The sequence below is a fragment of the Apus apus genome, chromosome 25, assembly GCF_020740795.1.
Source record: "Apus apus isolate bApuApu2 chromosome 25, bApuApu2.pri.cur, whole genome shotgun sequence".
In the NCBI taxonomy this organism is placed as follows: Eukaryota; Metazoa; Chordata; class Aves; order Apodiformes; family Apodidae; genus Apus; species Apus apus.
The window spans coordinates 5159536-5182175 of record NC_067306.1 but is presented as its reverse complement, the minus strand read 5'-3'; the positions used below and the strand labels follow the sequence as shown (position 1 = coordinate 5182175).

General features: G+C 64.3%; 4 protein-coding genes across 4 annotated transcripts in view; 3 read left to right on the top strand and 1 right to left on the bottom strand.

Annotated features, from left to right (window-relative positions):
- EFTUD2 (elongation factor Tu GTP binding domain containing 2) overlaps positions 1–3140 on the bottom strand; it is a 30951-nt gene extending 27811 nt beyond the window's left edge. Inside the window, exons 1-4 of the mRNA XM_051640309.1 lie at positions 3066–3140; positions 2685–2790; positions 2265–2430; positions 1702–1780 (exon numbers count right to left, since the gene is read on the bottom strand). Coding sequence (XP_051496269.1) covers positions 1702–1780; positions 2265–2430; positions 2685–2789 — 350 coding nt within the window. The 5' untranslated portion in view covers position 2790; positions 3066–3140. The remainder of the gene's footprint in view (positions 1–1701; positions 1781–2264; positions 2431–2684; positions 2791–3065) is intronic.
- Positions 3141–3402: 262 nt separating this feature from the next.
- Positions 3403–6884, top strand: CCDC103 (coiled-coil domain containing 103). The gene is made up of 3 exons (XM_051640462.1): positions 3403–3652; positions 4405–4537; positions 6249–6884. The coding sequence occupies exons 1-3, from the start codon at positions 3510–3512 to the stop codon at positions 6708–6710; spliced, it is 738 nt and encodes a 245-aa protein (XP_051496422.1). The 5' UTR covers positions 3403–3509; the 3' UTR covers positions 6711–6884.
- A 755-nt stretch (positions 6885–7639) lies between these two features.
- On the top strand, positions 7640–9828 carry FAM187A (family with sequence similarity 187 member A). The gene has a single exon (XM_051640398.1). It carries the CDS (start codon positions 8409–8411, stop codon positions 9711–9713), a length of 1305 nt encoding a protein of 434 aa, XP_051496358.1. The 5' UTR covers positions 7640–8408; the 3' UTR covers positions 9714–9828.
- A 3303-nt stretch (positions 9829–13131) lies between these two features.
- KIF18B (kinesin family member 18B) lies at positions 13132–22025 on the top strand. Its single transcript, XM_051640092.1, is given in 14 exon segments — positions 13132–13242; positions 13244–13478; positions 14485–14642; positions 15075–15179; positions 16025–16135; positions 16714–16911; positions 17130–17306; positions 17899–17973; positions 18084–18184; positions 18739–18856; positions 19113–19165; positions 19770–20174; positions 20851–21069; positions 21923–22025. Coding segments are annotated over 14 exon segments (2169 nt in total).
- The last annotated feature ends 615 nt before the right edge of the window (positions 22026–22640 follow it).

The following is a 22640-nucleotide window of genomic DNA, read 5'->3' as shown; positions in this document are numbered from 1 at the left end:
GCTCAGCCAGCACCTGCCTCTGGGATCTGCACCTCTGAAAACTTGGGAAGAGCTTTGCTGAGCCATGAAGTGGTGTGTGGAAAGCTGAGCCTGCCACGACACTGAGGCAGCTCAACCTGTTCAGCCATAAATAGCAGACAAGAGCCAGGAGCAGCTCCCAGAGCCCCCCAGCACCAACCGGCAGATGCGGATGCTCAAAATGGGTCGTTTTTTACAGAGAAGGCAGGAACTGCTCCTGTGCCTCAGAGACCTGCTGTGAGATCTGACACCTCGGAGTTTAAATGCACCTGCATTTCTTCCCCAGGGTTCCTCTCAGGCCTGTGACCTGGGGGCTGCTTTGAGGGCCACATCCACAGCCACCATAAGGCACGGGCAGCTGCAGCATCACCCTGACCTGCCACGGCACTGAACACAACCAGGGGCACAACAATTCCCCCTGGAAACTCCTCCAGGAGTGATGGGAATTCATTTGAGACACTAAGAGTCACTGGGATCAACCCAGAATGTCCCAGTATGAGACAGGCCACACACTGACCACATAAATACTTCTTGAGCCAGGCAGGAAAAGTTGATTCCAGCAAATCTGCACCACGAGAGCCCCTGATCATGGAATCATAGAATGGTTTGGGTTGGAAGGCTCTGAGGACACCTCAGAGCACCTTCCAGTACTTGAAGCCTTGGGCCTACTGGAAAGCTGGGGAGGGGCTTTTCATCAGAGAAGACAGTGATAGAACAAGGGTGATGGTTTTAAACTGAGAGAGGGGAGATTGAGGTGAGATATGAGGAAGAAATTCTTCACTCTCAGGGTGGTGAGGAACTGGGATGGGTTGCCCAGGGAGGTTGTTGATGCCCCATACCTGGAGGTTTTTAAGGCCAGGTTGGAGGAGGTTTTGTGCAGCCTGGGCTGGTGGGAGGGTTCCCTGCTCCTGGCAGGGGGGTTGGAACTTGATGATCTTTAAGGTCCCTTCCAACCTTCACCATTCTATGATTCTGTGACCTAGATCCACCCCCCTGCATGGGCAGGGACACCTCCCACCAGCCCAGGCTGCTCCAAGCCCCATCCAACCTGCCCTTCAACACTGCCAGGGATGGGGCAGCCACAGCTTCCCTGGGCAACCTGGACCAGGCTCTCACCACCCTCACACTCAAGAATTTCCTCCTCATGTCTCACCTCCATCTCCCTCTTCCAGTTTTCATCCATCCCCCTCATCCCATCCCTCCCTGCCCTTGTCCCAAGTCCCTCCCCAGCTTTCCTGGAGCCCCTTCAGGCACTGGAAGGTGCTCTAAGGTCTCCCTGGAGCCTTCTCTTCTCCAGGCTGAACACCCCAACTCTCCCAGCCTGTCCCCAGAGCAGAGCTGCTCCATCTTTCCCAGCATCTCCATGTCCCTCCTATCATGAAGCTCAGGTTTACACTCTAGTGCCAGAACAAGACACTACCAGATGTGTGTGTGGGAACATCTGTAAAATGCTCAGTCTTGTACTTTTTCCCCTTCTTTGTGGTTCAACACCTGGGAAAGGGCTGCACTCGGTTCTGTTGTTGGTGTCAGTCAGAAACCAAGGCAGAGCCCCCCGAAATCTGCCCCCCCAGGCAGCCCCCACCCCTCTGCTCCCCAGCCCTGCCTGGGAACAACCCAGAGCAGGACATGGTGGCACAGATGGCTCTGGCCAACAGCCACACTCCAACCCCCCAGGTGACTCACTCCATCTCGTAGACAGTGACTGGCAATGTCTGCTCCATCAGGGAGAACTTCTTGGTTTTCACAGGTTTAATGATGGGCTCTGGAAACAAGAGAAGGAAGAAGAAACCCCTGTCACCAGAGCCTGGACCAGAGGGCTCCAGAATGGGCAGAGGAGACAGGGTCTTGCAGACACAACTGCTGCTTCTGAGCTGATTCTTTTGGATGGTGTAAAAGCAGTTGGACCAGATGGCTGGTGTAGGGCCCTGCCAGCTGAACCATCCTGCTCTGTTCCAGGAGGATCAGGGGAGAGGACTTCAGCACATTTTCATTTCTCCTCAAGTCCCTCTCCAGTGTCTGCTGGTGTCTCTTCTTCAAAAGATCATTCCTTTGGCACTTGCAATAATCCCACGTGCTGAAGTCTGGGCACCACCACACAAGCAGGAGTCTGTACCTTCCTGAGAAGCCAGCAGAGCAGGGCACAAAACCCATAGCCAGGAGGGAAGGGAACATTGTGTTCCCTCTTCCAAGGATCCCCCCAGAGTCTTCTCCTCCCCCCACACCCAACTGGCCCCTTCCCCCCTCACCTGTCAGGGGCTGTGTGTCCTCCTCCTGCACGATGGTCTCCACCTCAGGCCCATAGACCTCCTCAGCAGTGGGGTAGTACTTCTTGTCCTCGTGGAGCACCACCTCCATCCCCGGGTGCTCCTCATCGTGGTCCCCCATGTCATCATCATCCTCATCATCCTCCAGCTGCAACAACAAACAGGTTCAGCTGCCACCAGCACCAACAGGCTGCACAGGCACCCCAGGAGGGACCAGAGCCTGGCACGAGAAGGAACCACTGGGAACCAGAGCCTGGCACAGGAAGGAACCACTGGGAACCAGAGCCTGGCACGGGAAGGAATCCCTGGAGTTGTGGAGGTGGTGACTGTGCTCAGCCCCCCTCCCGTGAGGTCCACGGATGAGGCCCACCCCGCCCTCCCTCCACCCGCCCCCCCACTCACCTCATCCAGATCCTTGGACTCTCGTCCCAACTCATCATCATCATCATCCGAGTCCAGCTCCGGCCCGATGTAGTTCCCAAACTCGTCGTACAGGTCGGTGTCCATCCTTGGGGGGGCAGGGGAGGTGTCCGGGCTCTGCCCCGCACGCCCAGGGCCCCCGCCCTCAGCACCCCCCGCTGCCCCGCGCCGGGGGCCCCGGCCCAGCCCGGCCTGCACCGCCCCCTCCCCTGCTCCCGGGTCCCTGCCCGCCCCCGCCCCTGCCCGTGCGCGGCCCCAGGCCCGCCCTGCACCACCTGCACCACCTGCACCACCACCCCCCCCCCCCCGGTTCCCCGGTTCCCCGGTTCCCCCGTTCCCCCCCGGTGCCCCCCCCGCTCTCACCCCCCGCGCTTTCCGCGCTGCCGGCGCCGTCGACACCTCCGTGAAAGGCCCCCGGGCTGCCCGCGCTGCCTGTCGCGACAGAGGACCCCGCGCCCGCCGACCGCGGGGGAAGGGCCGGGCGGGGCAGGCGAGGCCGGGGACGGTCCCGCCGGGTCCCGGTGCCGCGGGCCGGGCCGCTCGGGGCGGCGGGGCCGGTTCTGTCAGGCGGGGCCGGTTCCGTCAGGCGCGGAGCGGGCAGCCCCGCCGGGGCCTCGCGTGCGCTGCTCCGTCGCCAGGGCAACGGGAGGGGAGCGCGGGCGGGGGGGCTGTCGCGATAGAGCGGGGGGGAGGGGCGGGGCCTGGCGGGGCTGTCGCGATAGGAGCGGGGTCCCCAGGGCCAGCCGTGACGGGAGCGGGGTCCCGCGCAGCCAGGGGTGGCTCCGTGCCCCGGGTGCCCCCGCCGCGATGGCGGGACCCGCAGCCCCGGGCCCGCGGGCGCTGCTCCGGGAGCTGCTCCGGGCGGCGGCGGCCGATGAGCGGCGGGCGCGGGAGGACGCGGCCAAGCTGCGGGCCCTGCGGCAGCGGGTCTCGTCCTACCGCGAGTTCAGGTCCGTGGGTCCCACCGCGCGGCCCGTTCCCGAGGGGCCGGGGGGGTCTGGGGGGGTCTGGGGGAACCAGCTCACCCAGCGGCCTGGGAACAGCGCCCTGGGAGGGGGTGACACCGGCAGGGACGTGGAGCTCCTGGAGAGGCCAGAGGAGCCGCGGAGATGACCCCAGGGCTGGGGCAGCTCCGGAGACCGGCTGGGAGAGCTGGGGGGTTCAGGCTGGGAGAGCTGGGGGGGTTCAGGCTGGGAGAGCTGGGGGGTTCAGGCTGGGAGAGCTGGGGGGGTTCAGGCTGGGAGAGCTGGGGGGTTCAGGCTGGGAGAGCTGGGGGGTTCAGGCTGGGAGAGCTGGGGGGGTTCAGGCTGGGAGAGCTGGGGGGTTCAGGCTGGGAGAGCTGGGGGGTTCAGGCTGGAGAGGAGAAGAAACCCCCTCCCTGGCCCTGCTGGTCACACTCCTGGGGTTGCAGCCCAGGACACAGGTGGTTTCTTGGGCTCATGGCCACGTCCTCCTCAGGGCTGCTCTCAGTCCATCCCTTCACCCCCCACCACCCTGTGCAGATGTTGGGGTTTGCCCCAGCCCAGCTGCAGAACCTTGGCCTTGCTGAACCTCAGGAGCTTCACGTGGGCCCCTCCTCCAGCCTGTCCCAGTCCCTCTGGATGATGCATGTGGCCCAAACTCAGAAGTCGCCTCAAAGAAGCTCAGAGCCTCAGAGTGTTGGATCTTATGAAGCATCCCATCCCCTTCTTGCTGCCTGCAGGGACATCGTGCTGGCGTCACACCTGAAGCCCCTGGAGAAAAAGGACAAGCTGGGTGACACGAGGAGGGTGCTGTGGAACCCCTGTGCAGCCCGTGCCCAGGCACCACCAGCCAGCGACCTGGAGATACCCCAGGTGAGGGAGCTGCTCTCTGGGACTTTGTCCACATCTAAAATTATTCCAGAATAATTTGCGGATTATTTTGAAATGCTCAAGTTGATCAGAGAGATCTCTCCAGGTGAACAAGCTCTCCAAGCCCCAGGACCCTTGGTGTTCAGATCGGCCCAGGTTCAGTCCTGGCCCCTGCTTCCCATCAGACATGAGCTCACACCAGCTGCTTCCAGGAGCATCTGCTCCAGCCCTGTGGGAAGCCCAGACCAGCTGCACCCCGCAGGACCAGAGCTCCCAGTGCACAGCCTGTGCTGGTGGCCAGTAGCAGGTTCCTGGGGAAGATGCTCTCCATGGGGCACGCTTCCAGCTGGCTGTGGTTTGGAGGTCGGGAGCCAGGCTGGTGCCCCTGCAGCTGCTGTCCCACAGCCCCAGCACAGCTGGTTCTTCACCCCACTCTTCCGTTGGGCACCATGTGGAGAAGTGCTGGTTTGTGTCCACCTGCTGCCTGGTGGGTTCACTGGCTGCTCCTTAGTTCTTCACTCGTGGGAAACAGACATTAAATATTTTCTCTCCAGGTCCTTTGTCCTTTGAGTGACATCTGTCCTGCCCCTCTGGTGGACTCTGCCCAGGCCAGAGTGTCTTCATTTAAAACTGGTAGAGGGGAGATTGAGGTGAGACATGAGGAGGAACTTCTTTGGTGAGGGTGGTGAGAGCCTGGCCCAGGCTGCCCAGGGAAGCTGTGGCTGCCCCATCCCTGGCAGTGTTGAAGGGCAGGTTGGATGGGGCTTGGAGCAGCCTGGGCTGGTGGGAGGTGTCCCTGCCCATGTAGGGGGTAGGACTGGATGATCCCTTCAACCCAAAACTCTTCTTCTATGAAAGGATCTCCTGGAGACAAGGGTAGCTCAGTGAAAACCTCTGGGCAACCCGTTCCAGGCTCTCACCCCCCTCACAGCAAAGAATTTCCTCCTCATGTCTCACCTCAATCTCCCTCTTCCAGTTTTCATCCATCCCCCTTGTCTTCTCACTACAAGCCCTTGTCCCAAGTCCCTCCTCATCTTTCCTGGAGCCCCTTCAGGCACTGGAAGCTGCTCTAAGGTCTCCCTGGAGCCTTCTCTTCTCCAGGCTGAACACCCCAACTCTCCCAGCCTGGCTCCAGAGCAGAGCTGCTCCAGCACTCCCATCATCTCTGGCCTCCTCTGGCCTCACTGCACATTCTCTGTGTCCTTCTTATGTTGGGGTCTCCAGAACTGGCCCCAGCCCTGCAGGGGAGTCTCAGCAGAGCAGAGCAGAGGGGACAATCCCCTCCCTGGCCCTGCTGGTCACACTGCTGGTGACACAGCCCAGGACACGGGTGGGTTCTGGGCTCCAGCACACGGTGCCAGCTCATGGTGACCTTCTTATCAACCAAAGCAGCTTCATGAGTGACACTGGTTGATCCAGACTGGGCATGTCTGATCCTGGGTTCCTCTGCTACTGGTCTGTGCCCATCCCTGAGTTTTCATGTCTCATCCATCCTTCCACTGTTTCCCCCTGAAGTTCTCTGGTCTTTACAGGGTTTGAGGAACCTGGGATTTCCTTGTTTTGCCACCTCCCAAGCTTCATCCAGCCCTTTGTGCTCCCAAAGTCTGTTTTAAAGTTGTCTCGACCCTCCACAGGTTGGTCGGGCATGGGGGGATAAAAATCTTCAAGTGGAGACGAAACAAAAGGAACTGGGGAACTGTTTTTTTTCCTTCAGGAACTGGATCAACTGCCTGGAACCTCTGCTGAGTTTTACAGGGATTGGCGCAGGTGCTTCCCAAGTGGAAAAGAAAAATACCAGTTTTTGCTGGAGCTCGGAGGGGAGACCTTGGGCAGAATCTTTCAGGCTGACCTGGGCTTTGGCCTCCTGGGGGAGTTCCTCACGGTGCTGGCAGAGAATGTCTGTGGTGAAGACAGAGGAGCTGTCCTTCAGATCCTGCAGAGCCTGGCGGGCACCAAGCGCTTCGGGCTGAACGTGGATCTTCTGAGTGAGTCGGAGAAGGAGAAGAGCAGGGATCTGTTCAGGAAGCTGTGGAGCACCAGCAGGGAGGACTGGAGCACTGGCCATCCCGGCAGCCCCACCAGCTCTGAAGCCCACCTGATGGACACCAGCCTGCAAGAGGAATCTGAGGAGGAAAGGATGGTGGTGGAGCTGATGAAATGTTACCAGATCAACTGAAGGAGCAGAAGCACCAGGGTCAGACAGAACCAGAAGGTAAAGGAGGCTCAGAGCTGGACTTGGGCCTCCTGGTGTGAGAAGGTTCAGTTGGATCCTTCTGGAATGTTGCTACATTTCTGTGTCTGTGAGCCACCCAGAGCAAGAGTTCAGCAGAAATAAAGGTCAGTTCTGAGACGGCTGTGCTGTGATCCCTGGGCAGGTGTCACAGATCACAGAGTCATGGAAGGGTTTGAGTTGGAAAAGCCTTTAAGCTCAGGAAGTCCAACCCTTCCCCCAGCCCTGCCCAGGCCACCACTGCCCCATGTCCCTCAGCACCATCTTCAGGGCTTGGAAACCCCTCCAGGGATGGGGACTCTCCCCCTGCCCTGGGCAGCCTGGGCCAGGCCCTGACAACCCTTGCCAGGGAGAAACTGTTCCCAAGCTCCAACCTCAGCCTCCCCTGGCACAACTTGAGGCCGGTTCCTCAGCTCCTGTCACTTGTTCCTGGGGAGCAGAGCCCGACCCCCCTGGCTCCAACCTCCTCTCAGGCAGCTGCAGAGCCAGCAGGTCTCCCCTCACCTCCTTGTCTCCAGGCTGGACACCCCCCAGCTCCCTCAGCTGCTCCTCCTCACCCTTGTGCTCCAGCCCCTTCCCCAGCTCCCTTGCCCTTCCCTGGACACGCTCCAGCCCCTCCATGTCCTTCTTGTCCCCAGGGGCCCAGAACTGACCCCAGCATTCCAGGTCTGGCCCCACCAGTGCCAGCACAGGGGATGATCCCTGCCCTGCTCCTGCTGGCCACACCACGGCTGGTACCAGCCAGGATGCTGGTGTGTCCTTGCATGGTGGCTTGGTGAGAATCTCTTAGATGAGGAGAGCAAAGGAAAACTAGGCTGGTGTTTTTGAAGGAGAAACCAAAACCCAAATAGTCCCTTCCCTGTTTCATCTCTGCTGTCACTAGGGGCTGTGAGCAGTGACACTTGGTGTCTAATGGTGCAGCTGCTGAAATCAGAAGAGGCTGATGGGGTGAAAATGCTGTGAGAGGTGGTGTGTCTGGGACTATCCAACCAGCTGCCTTTTGGTTCTTCTACCCCAACCAGCAGGACATGGATAAACCTCAGAGATCCTGTCACCTCTTGGACCTGTGATCTCAGACAGTTTCTGATTTGCTGCAACAAACCAACAGCTCCCTCCCCTTAGGAGAGAAGCATTTAGGGCCTCCAGGGCTGGTTCCAGCATCAGCCCAGAGAAGGTGACATGGACAAAATCCCTCACTCCATCGGGGGTGTCTTCACCTTTGGGAAGGGGCTTCAGCACACAAACCTTTGGAACACCAACAGGAGGGCTGTAGATGTCTAAATGGCATATTTGAAACTTCTCCAGGGCTAGAGGTCCCTGCCATCAGAGGAGAGTCTCCTCCAGGTTCATTGTGCTCAGAGGGTCAGAGAAATACCGAACATTCCCTGCACGTGAGACTCCAGGCAATGTTGGTGGTTCCCTTGTTCCCATCACGCTTCCCTTGGCTGCACCTTCTGCACCTGGGAGAGGAGAGGTTCTGGAACCCATGTCACAGGGACAGCTGGTTCTGGAAGCTCCCGGAAGACAGGAGCACCCCAGCAGATACCTGGCTGGGCTGGGATATTTCAGGTCTTTACCCCCCATCCTTGGTGACCCTGCTGGTGTGTGTCCCTGTCCCTGCCTGGTGCTGGTCCTGCTGGCCCCATGTGTGGGTTCCTGCTGTCCCATGTGGGTGGGCTCTGCTGGCTGCAAGAACTGCCTGGCAGCATGGAGACCAGGCTGCTGGGGGCTGCTGTTCTCCTCTCCCTGGTGGACGTTCTCCAGGGCTTTGCAATGGAGGAGAAAGGAGACGTGTTCCAGCGGACGCCGTGTCCCGCTTTCCTGGTGTTGGACAACACCGCCTACCTGGCTGACATGACCTTCGAGCTGCCCTGCAACTGCAAGCCCGAGGAGGTCTCCTCCGTGGTCTGGTACTTCCAGAAGGACATGGGCAGCCCGCAGAGCACCGTCCTGACCGACTTTTCCGGCACCGTGGCCGTGGCCTCGAGCCACGCCCGGGCGGGCAGCGCCGTCCTGAAGCGCTTCAGCATCCGCATGTTCAGCCTCATCGTCTTCAAGGCGCAGGTGAGCGACTCGGGCCACTACCTGTGCGGCACCGAGAGAGGGGACTTCTTCTACGGCTACGACGTGGACGTGCAGCCCAGCAGCCACATCTCGGTGGCCTTTGTAGACAGAGGCCAGCACGTCCAGGACGACTACTCGGGGGAGTTCTTCAAGCTCTTCACCACCTTCTGGGACTGGACGAGGTGTGACCGCTGCGGGGTGCGGGGCGAGCAGCGGCGGGTGGGGCTGTGCTACCTGCAGAGCCCGCAGCTGCACCCCCGCTACCGCACCGCCCTGCCCAACGTCACCTCCTGCGGCTCCAGGGCTGTCCCCGCGCACTTCCAGCAGGCCGTGCGCCTCCGGCGGCCCGAGGTGGCCGTGCGAAGCTGCCTGAGCCCTTGCCCCAAGGTGGAGGCCCCCAAGGAAGGGGTGCTGGCCATCTCCAACGTCATTGCCAAGCTGGGCCAGAAGCCCTGGGTGCCCCGTGTCCCCACGCAGTTCCACAAGCAGGTGATTGGCACTAACCTGATCATCGCCTGCCCGGGAGCCCGGCCCGAGCACGCGGTGGCCTGGGACAAGGGCTCGGTCCGGCTCTACCGCTCCCGCTACCTCCTCAATGTCAACAGGAGCATGAGGGTCTTCATTGACCATGGAAACCACCTCCACATCCAGCGGGTCCGGGCCAGGGATGGAGGCACCTACTTCTGCTGGCGGGAGGGCAAGATGGTGGCCGGGTTCCGGCTGACCGTGACCTTCCCGCCGCGGCGCCGGCGGACGCTCTACGACCCCGAGACCATCTACGCCATCAAGACCATCAGCATGAGCTACGGTGTCATCACCACCATCTTCATCCTCATCCAGCTGTGCCGCTGCTGGTGGCGGGCGCTGAGCAGCCCTGGGACGTAGCACCTCCAGCATGGCCCACTCCTGCCCTTTGGATCCTGGCTTGAAGCTCCACATCTTCTGACCCAGCCCTGCACCTCCTGCTCACCCACCTGTTGGGTTGGAAGGGTGGCAGGACTTTCTGGCCAAGCTCCACAGAGTTCTCCAGGTACCTCTGTGGTTTCTTAGAGCTGGTTTTCTCACAGGCTGCTAGAGAAATCCACAAAACTCTTTTAATACAATTGATTCTTGCTTTTCTTACCTTTTAAAACTTGTTTTCATTGCTGAGAACCTTGAGTCCCAACCTTTCAAAGCACTCGATGTTCGAGCACACCTCCTCAGCAGGTGGGGTTGATGGAGCACATGTCTCAAGAGGAAAAGGATCCTTGTGCATGAGTTGATGGAGTTCATTAGAAGGGCTTCAAACCAAGCTGGAAGGGAGAAGGGGGTAAAACCAGGCCCACCAGAGATGAGCCTGAGGTGGCCTTCAGGTGACCCTCAGTTGAGGTGGGAGATGGGGAGACACATGGGAACGAACCACAGGGCTCACACATAGGTCAGCAACCACGGAAGTGGCTGGGAACAGTCAGACAGCAATTAGGACTTCTCTCCCTGAAGTGGTGGCAGGATCGTTGGCCCAGCTGAAGTGCATCTACACCAATGCAGGCAGCATGGGCAGGGAACAGGAGGAGCTGGAGGCCACTGTGCAGCAGGACAGCTGGGACATAGTTGCCATCACAGGAACATGGTGGGATGATGGCCATGACTGGAGAACTGCAGGGAATGGTGGCCTGGACAGCTTAGATCGATGGGCTGAGGTTGAACAAGACCAAGGGCACTTTGGTCCCAGTAACTCCAAGCAGCACCACTGGCCCGGGGAGGAAAGGCTGGGAAGGAGCCAGTGGAAAAGGATCTGGGAGAACTGGTGGAGGGCTGAACATGAACCAGCAGTGTGCCCTGGTGGCCAAGAAGGCCAACGGCATCCTGGCTGCACCAGGAATGGTGTGACCAGCAGGAGCAGGGAGGGGATCGTGGCCGTGCTGGGCCCTGGTGAGGCCACAGCTGGAGCACTGGGGGCAGGTCTGGGCACCACAGGATGAGAAGGATATGGAGGTCCTGGAGCGTGTCCAGAGAAGAGCAACGAGGCTGGGGATGGTTTTGGAGGGCACATGGTACCAGGAGAGGCTGAGGGACCTGGAGGGGTTTAGTCTGGAGAAGAGAAGGCTCAGAGGAGATCTTCTTGGTCTCTACAACTTCCTGAAGGGAGGTTGTAGAGGGGCTGATGTTGGTCTCTTCTCCCAGGTAATCAGCAATAGGATGAGAGGAAATGGGTCAAGTTGTGCCAGGGAAGGTTCAGGCTGGATATGAGGAAAAGCGTCTTTCCTGAGGGAGTGGTGAGGACCTGGGATGTGCTGCCCAGGGAGGTGGTGGAACCACTGTCCCTGGAGGTGTTCAGGAAGTGTTTAGATGTGGTACTTCAGGACGGAGTTCAGTGGTTGTGGTGGTTGGGTGACAATTGGACCCGACCTTGGAGGTCTCTTCCAACCTTCACGATGCCCAACTCAGCAGGGAGGGGCTTGAAACTGGAACTGGGCGACTGAGGTGAGACATGAGGCAGGACAGGTGGGGGGCCATGGGCACTTGTACATCTGTGCACCCCCTGCCAGGGACCCCACTGCACACACACGTGTGCACCCCCAGGCTGCTGGTGTGGATCCGTGCACACACACACCCCTCGGCCTGGGAACACGTCTGTGAGGAGGAACCAACACGTCTGTGTGTGCCACACGTGTGCACCTGCACACACACACCTGCACACACACACCTGCACACATACACACACACACACACCTGCACACACACACCTGCACACATACACACACACACCTGCACACACACACCTGCAGATGCACACCTGTGTCCACCCATGTCCCCCCCCCCACGTACTCGTGCAGCTCTCCCTGTCCTGGTTTGGGCCCAGCACAACAAAGAACCAGCCCCGTGGCTCCTCACTCAGCTCCTCACACACACCCTGGGATGGGGAGGATAAAGCTCCTGGGTCGAGACAAAGAAAAAGGAGGGATCTTCACTGATTAAGGTCCCAGGAAAAACAGACTCAACCTGGGGAACAAGAGATCTGGGATCTCTGACCTTCCTCTGAGCTCACGTAGCTCTATGGAAGGGAACATCTCTGGCCAGTTTTGCTCTGTCTAACTCAGCCTCCTAGGGGGGTCACAGATCTCCCCGTAGTGTCTGAGCCGGCAGAGTGAAGATGTGACCTGGAAGCCCCAGCAGTGAGAGACACATCCCAGTGTTACCAGCCTTAGTTGGAACGCTCTGGTGCTGGTTGAAAGAAATCTTACTGAAGGAGAAATAATCAGTAAAAGGAAACTTGGCTTCATCCTGGTTCAAATCAGGACATCTTCAGAGATCCCTTCCAACCCCTGACATTCTCTGATTGTATGAGTTCCCAGGTGTGGCCCTGGTCCCGCATCCCAGCCCCTGGTCCTTCATCCCAGCCCCTGGTCCTTCATCCCAGCCCCTGGTCCTGCATCCCAGCCCCTGGTCCTTCATCCCAGCCCCTGGTCCCGCATCCCAGCCCCTGGACCTTCATCCCAGCCCCTGGTCCTTCATCCCAGCCCCTGGACCTTCATCCCAGCCCCTGGTCCTTCATCCCAGCCCCTGGTCCCACATCCCAGCCCCTGGTCCCGCATCCCAGCCCAGGACGAGCTCCCACGTGTGGCCGTTGGGGGCACGAGGCCCGGGGGGCGGGGCGTGGCGCGAGCGGCCAATCAGTGCTGTGGGCGGGGCCGGAGGGACCGTTTAAAGCGCGAGCGGCCGTGGCGGCGGTGAGAGGGGTTGGGGGTCGTGGGGGCGGGAGGGGCCTCGGGAGGGGGGCGGGGGGGCCGGGAAGGGGCTGCGGGGCTCGGGGGGAGCCGCTGCGGGGGGCAGGGGGAGTGCGGGCCAGGGGGGCGATGGGGTCTGAGGGGGGGTGTGGGGGGTATCGGGGTGCTGAGAAGAGGGGGTCGGGCTGTGGGGGCCCGAGGGGGGTCGCTGGGGAGGCTGCGGGAGGGGGCTGCGGGGGCCGGCGGGGCTGTAGGGTCGTTGGGGGGGCTGAGGGGGGTTCTAAGGGCGGCTCTCGGGGCCCGGGGGGGGAGGCCTTGCCCAGCCTCAGCCCCCCCTTCCCTGCCCCCGGCTGACCCGCTCCCACCCCCCAGAGCGCCCGTGGTTCCGGGACGATCGAGCCCAGAGCTGTGTTCTCCGGCGGCGCCGTTCCCTGTGCCCGCAGCCGGTTCTGCCGTTCCCTGTGCCCGCACCCCCGGTTCTGCCGTTTCCCACCTCCCGCACCCCCAGTTCTCCCGTTCCCTCCCCCTTTCCCCCCATGCCCCCCTTTCCCCTCCCAGCACTCCCCATGCCCCCCTGCCCCCCCCCGGGCCCCCCCATGCCCCCTTGCCCCCCCCCGGCCCCCCCCGTGCCCCCCAGCCCCCCCCCCGAGGAGGGCCCCGTGGCCGTTCTGGTGCGCGTGCGGCCCCCCAACCCCTGCGAGCGGGGCCGGGCCGGGCCCCCCCCTGCTGCACCTCCTGGACCAGCACGTCCTTGTCTTCAACCCCGAGGAGCCCGGCGGCCCCCCCGGCAGCCTGCGGCCCCCCCGCGGGCCCCAGCCCCGGGGCAAGGCCATGAAGTTTGTTTTCGACCGGGTGTTCGGGGAGGGGGCCACGCAGGAGGAGGTGTTCCAGCACAGCACCCGCGGGCTCCTGGACAGTGTCCTCGGGGGCTACAACTGCTCCGGTGAGACCCAGCAAACGCCTCGGCTCCCTGGGCAGCTCCTGGCCCGTCTGCTCCCGGCCTGGCTGGGATCACAGGACCCCTGGGCTGCTTTTGGAAGCCTCCCGGCAGTTGGGCAGGGGGGGCAGCACAGCAAAGCAGGAACGTGTGGCCTTCCCTTTGGTGGCACCAAGCGCTGGGGGTTGGGCTGGGGATGGTCCTGGGCTGGCAATGGGGTCTGCCCTGGGCAGAGAAGGGAGGGGAAGCAGAAGCTGAAGCGTTTTCTGGCAGCAGGGACTGGTGGGCAGGGACACCTCCCAGCAGAGCAGGTGGCTCCCAGCCCCATCCCAGCTGGCCTTGGACACTTGCAGGGATGGGGCAGCCGCAGCTTCTCTGGGTGACCTGGGCCAGGGTGTCAGCAGCCTGAGGTCAAACCTTTCCCCCTGATGTGCCATCTGGCCCTGGCCCCTGGAGGAGATCATCTCCTCTTGGCTCCCTTTCCCACAAGAGCCTGGCCTGGGTGATCTCTCCGGGTCCCTCCAGCCAGGGGTGCTTGCAAGAGGGTGTGGAAAGCTTGGGGTGGGAAAGGAGAGGAGCTGCAAGGTCTGGAAGCCAAGGTGTGTGGTTCTGTGCTGCTGGGAGCGCGCTTGGCACGGCAGGAGGGGGGATGGAGGGGCTGGAGGTGGATGTGGGGGAACAAGCCCTTCTGGGGAGGGGGGGGAAGGGGCTGCTGGGCTTGTGGCAGGGCAGGGTCAGGGGGACTTGAGCAGCAAGTGGGTGATGGTTTGTGGAGTGGTTCTGGCTGTGCTGCAGGAGAGAGGCTGGAATGAGGGGCCGTGTCAGCGAAGGCCCGTGCAGGCAGCAGGGAGGGCAGGGAGCTTTGCCCTGTCTGCCCCAGGCTGGCAGTGCCCCCAGCACAGGCTGCTGCGGGGAGCTCTGCTCTCTGCTCGCTCCTCCCGGCGAGGAGCGGCCGCGACGCTGCTCCCCTTCCCTGAAGGGGGGTTGACCCAGCCCCCCTCTCTCCTCCCAGTGTTTGCCTACGGCGCCACAGGAGCAGGGAAGACCTACACCATGCTGGGCTCGGAGCAGAGCCCCGGCATCATGTACCTCAGCATGGTGGAGCTCTACAAGCGGCTGGAGGCCAGGAAGGGGGAGAAGAGCTGCCAGGTCCTGGTCTCCTACCAGGAGGTAACGCTGCGGCCGAGCCGTGTCCCCTCCTGCCCCCGGGTCACTGTCCCTGAGCTCTGTGGTTGCTGCAGCCCCTGTGGTGCCCCCCTCGGGGTCCCTGCTGTGCTGCCAGCTCTGCCTGGTGTCCCCAGCCCAGCCAGAGCCCGGCTGCAGGCGGGCCCAGCCAGCCAGCTGGGGGACCTGGGGCTGCTGGTTTCTGCCTCCTGGAGCCAGGGAAGTTCCTCCCCATGGCCCATGGAGCAGTGGGGGTGGGACAGTGACTTGCTGCTGAAGCCCCCCTTGCTGTCCTCTGCAGGCAGAGCCCCGGCAGCTGCTCCCGGGGTCCTGGGCTTGGGGGACACCAGGTTGTGTGTGACCCTGGGGTGCAAAGCTCCTCCCCCTGCCGAGTGCTGGGGAGCCCAAGCTCAGCCTTACCTGGGGTTCCTGCTCCAGGTCTACAACGAAGAGATCCATGACCTGCTGGAGCCCAAGGGCCCTCTGGCCATCCGGGAGGACCCTGAGAAAGGAGTGGTGGTTCAGGGTCTCTCCCTGCACCAGGTGGGTCTAAAAACGGGCACGAGGGCTGGGCAAGGCTGTGCCTGCAGCAGTTCTGAGAGCGGGTGCTGGGGGGCACGGGGGGGGGTGAAGGCCACAGCATCCTGGCTGGTACCAGGCGTGGTGTGGCCAGCAGGAGCAGGGCAGGGATCATCCCCTGTGCTGGCACTGGTGGGGCCAGACCTGGAATGCTGGGGTCAGGTCTGGCCCCTGGGGACAAGGAGGACATGGAGGGGCTGGAGCGTGTCCAGGGAAGGGCAAGGGAGCTGGGGAAGGGGCTGGAGCACAAGGGTGAGGAGGAGCAGCTGAGGGAGCTGGGGGTGTCCAGCCTGGAGACAAGGAGGTGAGGGGAGACCTGCTGGCTCTGCAGCTGCCTGAGAGGAGGTTGGAGCCAGGGGGGTCGGGCTCTGCTCCCCAGGAACAAGTGACAGGAGCAGAGGAACCGGCCTCAAGTTGTGCCAGGGGAGGCTGAGGTTGGAGCTTGGGAACAGTTTCTCCCTGGCAAGGGTTGTCAGGGCCTGGCCCAGGCTGCCCAGGGCAGGGGGGGAGTCCCCATCCCTGGAGGGGTTTCCAAGCCCTGGAGATGGTGCTGAGGGACGTGGGGCAGGGGTGGCCTGGGCAGGGCTGGGGAAGGGTTGGGCTGGATGATCTTCAAGGCGTTTTCCAAGGCAGCCCCTTCCATGGTTCCCCAGCAGGAAGGAGCCATCTGGGGGGCTCCTGCCTGGCACCAAGGGCTCCCCGAGCTGCGGGTGCCCCCGGCGGAGCCGCAGTGGCTGCTCAGGGTGGGGCTGTCCCGGTGCTGCCCGGGGGCTGTGCTGGTCCCAGCCCCCTCTGCTCCTTCCCCCCAGCCCAGCTCGGCAGAGCAGCTGCTGGAGATGTTGGCCAGCGGCAACAAGAACCGGACGCAGCATCCCACCGATGCCAACGCCACCTCCTCCCGCTCCCACGCCATCTTCCAGGTGAGGGCTGTGCTTGGGGTGTCCTAGGGGGGCGAGGGGCTCCTGCTGGGCCTCCCGGGCTTCCTGCCGTGCCGCAGGGAAGGTGCCAGTGGCAGTGGCTGGGCAGGGGGCTGGGTGGGCCCGTGGCCACAGCAGGAGGGCACGTGCTGGTGGTGCTGGTGGCCACGTCCCCTGGCCAGCCCGGCGCTCCCAGCCCGGGGCTGCACCTGCCAAGGCTGGAAGGTCCCTTGGTGCTCCTGCCTCTGGTGGTTTCTCGGCCGGAGCCAAAGCAGCCCCCCCGGGGCAGAGGGGCCGGCGGTCGCCGGCTCGTGCCGCTGCCCCCGCTGGCCCGGGCAGGCTGTCCCCTCCGTCCTGTCCCCCTGGGCCGGGAATTCTGGCCGTCGGGAGCTGCTGCTGCCGTCCCCGAGTTGCTGGCTTGTCTTCTGCCGTGCCAGTGTCTCTTTCCCCTGCTCAGTGTCCCAGCCTGGGGGCTCCTCCTTGCCCTCCTTCCCTCGGCAGTGCAGCGGGTGCTGCCGGCTCCCAGCAGCCGCCCCGCGCGCCTTCCCGAGCTGCAGCCTCAGCCAGCCCTGTCCTCGCAGGTCTACGTGAAGCAGCAGGACCTTGCTGGTGGCCTGGCTCAGGATCTGCAAGTGGGCAAGCTGAGCTTGGTGGACCTGGCAGGCTCGGAGCGAGCTGCGGTGGCCAACACCAAGGGGGAGCGGCTGCGGGAGGGGGCCAACATCAACCGCTCCCTGCTGGCCCTCATCAATGTCATCAACGCCCTGGCTGATGCCAAGGTGACCCTGCTGGGGGGGCCCCAAGGGGCTCTGGGGTGCGGGGTGGCTGAGGGCGAGCGGTGGCCTGTTCTGCTGGAGCTGGGCAGCCCCGACCCGGCCCCTGTTGTCCAGCTGGGGCCTCAGCAGGGCAGAGTAGAACCCCCTGGTCCTGCTGGCCCCGCTCCTGGCGCTGCCCCCCGGGGCTGGGAGCTGAGCAGCCCCTTGCTCTCCTGCTGCAGAGCAAGAAGACCCACATCCCGTACCGGGACAGCAAGCTGACCCGCCTGCTGAAGGATTCCATCGGCGGCAACTGCCGCACCGTCGTGATCGCCGCCGTCAGCCCCTCGGGGCTGGCCCACCACGACACCTACAACACCCTCAAGTACGCCAGCCGGGCCAAGGAGATCAAGCAGTCGGTGAGGCTCCTGTGCCAGCAGGATCTGGGGCTTTGGGAGCTGCTGGGGAGGGCTGGGAAGGGGCCTGGTGCGTGTTGCTCGGGGAAGCGATGGGGAGAATGCTGGCCCGGGGGGGCGGGAGGGAGCTGGGGAGGTCGGGCAGCGCAAGCCCCTCTGCAGGGAGCAGGGAGCTCTGGAACTCGAGCAGGTTGCTGAGAGCCCCGGCAGGGCCAGCAGGACTCTTCCCCTCGGCCTCCTTGTCTCCAGGCTGGCCGCCCCCAGCTCCCTCAGCTGCTGCTGCTCAGCCTTGTTCCCCAGAGGGCCGGGGGTGCCTCCCTTCTCCAGCGGGAGTTTTGCAGCCCTGGGGACAGCACTGCAGGCAGCAAGAGGGGGTGAAGCTGCAGGCGCTGTGTCCTCTGCTGAAGCCCCTCAGGCCAGAGCCCAGCAAGGCTCCTGCCTGTGGCAGCAGGTCCCTGAGCACAGCTGGTGTCCCCTGCAGCCAGCCCGGGGCTCTGGGGGGTCCCTGGAGGAGGCCGAGTCCTGGGGTGCTCAGTGCTGGGGGAGGGACACGTGCTCCCCCGGCGCTGCTTGAACCTCTGCCCTGTCCCTGCAGCTGAAGAGCAAGGAGCTCAGCTCCGACTGCCCCCGCTGCCAACACGCTGTGTGCTGCCAGCAGCTGCAGGCAGAGGTGAGCGGCTGGTGGGGAGGGCAGGGCTCTGCCTTGGGCCGGGCTTTGCTGGGCACCTCTGAGCTGCCGGGGGCCGGGACCCCCTCTGAGCAGCTGCCCCTGCCTTGCAGGTGGCCGAGCTGCGGGCCAAGCTCCGCGCCCACCAGGAGGCAGAGAAGCGGGCGCCGGCGCTGCCACCTGCCCTCACCTGCAGCCCGGGGGGGCTGCCCAGGTGAGGATGGGGGGCACAGGGGGCGTGGGGTGACCTCCTGGTGTCCCCCGGCTCCAGGAGGCTGCAGGCTTGTGGTGCTGGGCAGAGCCTGGGCTCTGTGGGGAAGCAGCTGAGCTGCTCTGCTGGTGGGCACCGTTGTCTCAGCTGGGCTCAGGTCTAGCTCAGAGCCTGGGGGACCCCAGGGCATGAGCGTGAGGGGAGCTGGGTTCCCAGGGCCACATCTCTTGGATGCCCCCCAAAACGTCTTGTGCAGCGCCAGGGCTTGTGGCTTCTCCCGTGGCTTCTGTGATGGAACGAGAGGAGCCGGCCTCAAGTTGTGCCAGGGGAGGCTGAGGTTGGAGCTTGGGAACAGTTTCTCCCTGGCAAGGGTTGTCAGGGCCTGGCCCAGGCTGCCCAGGGCAGGGGGGGAGTCCCCATCCCTGGAGGGGTTTCCAAGCCCTGGAGATGGTGCTGAGGGACATGGGGCAGGGGTGGCCTGGGCAGGGCTGATGGAAGGGCTGGGCTGAATGATCTTCAAGGTCTTTTCCAAGCCAAATGCTTCTGTGGTTCTGTAGGTTGGAGGCCCCTGTCCCCAGGCCCTGCTCCTCAGGCCTGGCTGATGCCAGGGAGGGTGATGGAGAGCAGCTGGAGGCTGGGTGGCCTGTTGGTCCTCAGCTGGGAGCAGAGGAGCAGGTGAGAGGAGGGGTGGGCAGCTCGGGGGCTCGGCGTGGGGCCCAGAGGAGGCTGGGGGGGCTCAGGTCCCCGGTGGGCTTGGCTTGGAGACGCTGGGAGAGACTTCCCAGGCAGCAGAGCAGCCGGGGCCCAAACTCGGGTGGCACTGGGGTCCCTCCTGGGCTGGGTGAGTGAGGATTTTTGGCTTCAGGCTCCAGAGGAAATGCTGCCCAGCAGCCCCGGAGCAGCCCAGCAGCCAGGAACCCTCCAGCTGCAGCCACAGCACCCGAGCCACCTGCTCCAGGGCTTGTCCTGCTGCCAGATGGAGACGTGAGTGTCCCCCAGCTGCCCCCACAGGCAGGTCCTGCCGTGTGCCTGTGCAGGACGGGTCATCCAGCCTCCTGTGGCCACCCCAGGGCTGGGCTGGCTGGAGGTGGGACCAGGCCTGTGCCTGCAGACGACTGCCTGCCCTGTCCCACCAGGGCTTGGGCTCCCGGGGAGCCAGAACAAGCCCCGTGGTTGGTCCTGAAGGCAGCTCTGCCAAGGCTCCATCTGCTGCTGCTGGCTCTGCCCCCAGCATCTTGGAGGGCTGAAGCTGTGCAGAAAGGTCTCTGGGGGGGGGAGCCTGGCCTTGAGCTGTGCCTGGAGCTGAGCTGCCAAGGGTCTGAAGCCTGGCAGCACGTGTGTGGGTGCTGGGTGGTCCCTGGGCAGCAAGAGGGGCACCCCTGGCAGCCCAGGTTCTCCAGCAAGAGCTTTCCAGCTGGGGGATCTGCAAGATCTTTGGCTCTTGTCCCCCCAGCCTCTGCCCCTAGGCTCTGTCTCTCCTGAGGAGGTGTCTGAGAGGTGCTGCTGGTGGTGCTGAGCCTCTGGTGCTGGTGCCCCTGGCTCAAGCCGCCCTGCTGAGGGGTTCCTGGTGTGTGTGTGTCCCTGCCAGGCTGCTGGGCGCCCTCCTGAGCGTGGTCCAGAAGCAGAGCTCCCTGCTGAGGGCTGCCAACCTGCTCAGCCCTGCCATGGCCTGCCAGGTGGAGCAGCTGGAGCGCCGGGTCCGTCAGGAGGCTGCTGGGAGGCTGGAGCCAACGGGGGTGTCTGCCAGCCCCCCGGGCGGGGTGTCTGCCAGCGTCCCCGTGGGGCCGAGCGGGGCCAGCCCAGGGCGGAGGATGCAGCCGGGCTGCGAGGGTGAGGGCTGGGGACAGCGGGTGCTGTCCCCTCCGCTGGGTCTGGGGGTGCGGGAGGAGCTGGGGGTGGGGGCAGAGCTGAGGTTCTCCCGAGGAGCCCCCAGGAGGGGGGATTGGGGCCGGGGCACGGCAGGAGCCCCCAGCAGCCCCTGGCAGGGGGAGCGGTGCGTGTGCCCGTCAGCCCCCCCGTGGGGCCGCTCCTGCCCGCAGAGCCAGGCAGCGGTTCTCTGCTGGCTCCTGCTCCTCTTCCCTCCTGCGGGGGCAACTTGCCCTCCCGGCTGCAGCCTGTGCCTGCCCAGGGCCCAGCTCTGCCTCCCTCGCTCCCTCCTCCTCCTCCGGGCCCCGAGAGCGGAGCTGGGGGCTCTGCAGACCCCCCTGTGGGCACAGAGCGGGCAGGGCCCCGGGGCAGCTGCTTGGGGGGCAGGATGGGGCTGGTGGGGCTGGCGAGGGGCGCTGGCCGAGGGCAGGTCCGTGCGGGGCGGGCCGGGGGTGCCGCGGGGCTGGGGGCGCTGGGGGCGGGAGGTGACTCGGTGTCCCTGCTCCTGCAGCAGCGGCGTCTGTCCCGGTGCCCGCTGCCCCCGCGCCCGGCGCTGCCCCGCGCTGCCCGCAGCTCGCCCCGCTCCGCAGCGCCAGCCCGAGGAAGAGGAGGAGGACCTTCGAGATCCCGCAGGGAACCTGCCGAGCGGGAACTCCCCGCATTCCCCGCCTGCCAGGCGGGCAGGGAAGCGGCGGCCAAGCAGCAGAGGCTCTGCAGGCGCGGCAGAGCCCGGGCAGCCCCTGCCCGGCAGCAGCAGCTCAGCACCCCCCTCTCTCCCCAGCCCCGTCCTGCTGCCCCCCCAGGCCCTGCCCGCTCCCCGAGCCCCGGGGGTCCCCGGCCCCGGCGGCCGCCCAGCCCGGCTGCACCGCCCCGGACCTGCCCCCCCGCGCCCTGCCCCGCAGCCCCGCGAGCTGCCGGGGGGACGGTTCCCCCCCGCCCGCTGCCCCCTGCCCGCCCCCAGGGCCGGGCTGGGAGAAGAGCCGGAGCCTCCCGGACGAGCAGGACAGCCCCGTCCTGCCCAGGTCAGTGCTGCCCGGGAGGGGCTTTGGGGACCCCCCCTCCAGGCTCTTGCTCTGTGGGAGAGTCCTTGGGGGATCCGCCCAGCTCTGCCCAGAGGGACCTGGGGAGGAGGAGGAGGCTGAGGGGAGACCTCCTGGCTCTGCAGCTGCTGGAGAGGAGCTTGTGAGCAGGGGGTGGGAGAGAGTTGGGCCAGGGGAGCTTCAGCCTGGATGCTGGGAAGAATTTCTGCCCTGGAAGGGGCTGCCCGGGGAGGGGCTGGCATCCCCATCCCGGGAGGGCTTCCAGAAATCTGGGGATGTGGATCGGACTGGTTCCAGGGTCTCACCGCCCTCGAGGGGAAGACCTGCCCTGGACAGCCAGGACACCCGTAGGTCTCCCTGTCTCCTCCTGGAGCTCTGGGCAACGGTTCCTGGAGAGGGAAACCAGGGGCACCTCCCGTGCCCAGCTCCAGAGGCTTGATCCCTGTTGGCACCAGGGAATCGTTAGGGTTGGAAGGGCCCTTCAAGATCCCTTCGTTCTTCCGAAGCTCTGATGGGGATCTCCCCACCTCCGGTTTTGATCCCTTCCCCCCAGTCCTCCCCCTCCCCCCCCCCCTCCAAATCCCCTGCCCAGCTTTCTGGGGGGCCCCTTCAGATCCTGGAAGGCCACCCTGAGGTCTCCTGGGAGCCTCCTCTTCTCCAGCCTGGAGAAGCCCAGGTCTCTGGGTCTGTCTTCCAGTCCTCTCCCCCCGGGCCGGGCGGGTTCCCTGTGGCTCCAGTTCCCTGCAGGTGGCTGCTGGGCCCGCTTGTCTCCCAGCCCTGGGAGAGCCCCGGGGAGGATCCAGCCTGGGCGCTCACCCTCGGTCCGTCCCTGCAGCTCCTGGATCCCGCTGGCTGCCAGGGGGGGCGATTCCTCCATCCCCAAGCCCACCCCCAGCTCCAGGGTGCCGGTGCTGAAGCGGAGGCGGGTGCAGAGGTGAGGCAGCCCCTGCCCCCCTGGCCTGGGGCATCTGGGGACGGTGGGGACCTCCCTGAGCCCCCGGGGGTGAGCACAGCCCCATTTCTCCTGCACAGCCCCACATGCCCCTGCCCGGGGGGGCTCCAGAGCTGCGTTGCCCAGCCCCCCAGCAGCAGAGGGAGATCTGTGCGGCCTTCCCTGATGCCAGGTGAGCCCCGTGCCCTGGGGAACCCCCCTTCCCTGCCCCAGGAACCCCTTTTCCCTGCCCTGGGGAATCCCCTTTCTCTGCCCCAGGAACCCTTTTTCCTCCCTGGGCACCCCTTTTCCCTTTCCCAGGAACCCCTCTTTCCCATAGGAACCCCTTTTCCAAGCCTCGGCAACTGCTCTTTTCTCCAGGGCCCCCTTTTCCCTGTCCATTCTTCCCGCTGGGACCCCCTTTTCCCTGCCCTGGGAACTCCTCTTTCCCCAGGGAACCCCTCTCTCCCCTGGGATCCCCTCCTTCCCCACCTTTGGAACCCCTCTTTCCCTGCACTGGGATCCACTCTCCCCTGCCTTGGGAACCCCTCTTTCCCTGCCCCCGAGCCCTGGGAACCGGGGTTCCCTGCCCCACCCCCTGCCTTAGGAACTCATTCTCCCT

What these genes read in the sequence shown, in the direction of transcription:
- FAM187A (XM_051640398.1), top strand. Translation starts at nt 8,409, where the DNA reads ATGTGTGGGTTCCTGCTGTCCCATGTGGGTGGGCTCTGCTGGCTGCAA.
- CCDC103 (XM_051640462.1), top strand. Translation starts at nt 3,510, where the DNA reads ATGGCGGGACCCGCAGCCCCGGGCCCGCGGGCGCTGCTCCGGGAGCTG. An exon ending in TCGTCCTACCGCGAGTTCAG is followed by an intron (nt 3,653 to 4,404) that starts GTCCGTGGGTCC and finishes TGCTGCCTGCAG; the next exon opens with GGACATCGTGCTGGCGTCAC. An exon ending in GCGACCTGGAGATACCCCAG is followed by an intron (nt 4,538 to 6,248) that starts GTGAGGGAGCTG and finishes TTTTTCCTTCAG; the next exon opens with GAACTGGATCAACTGCCTGG.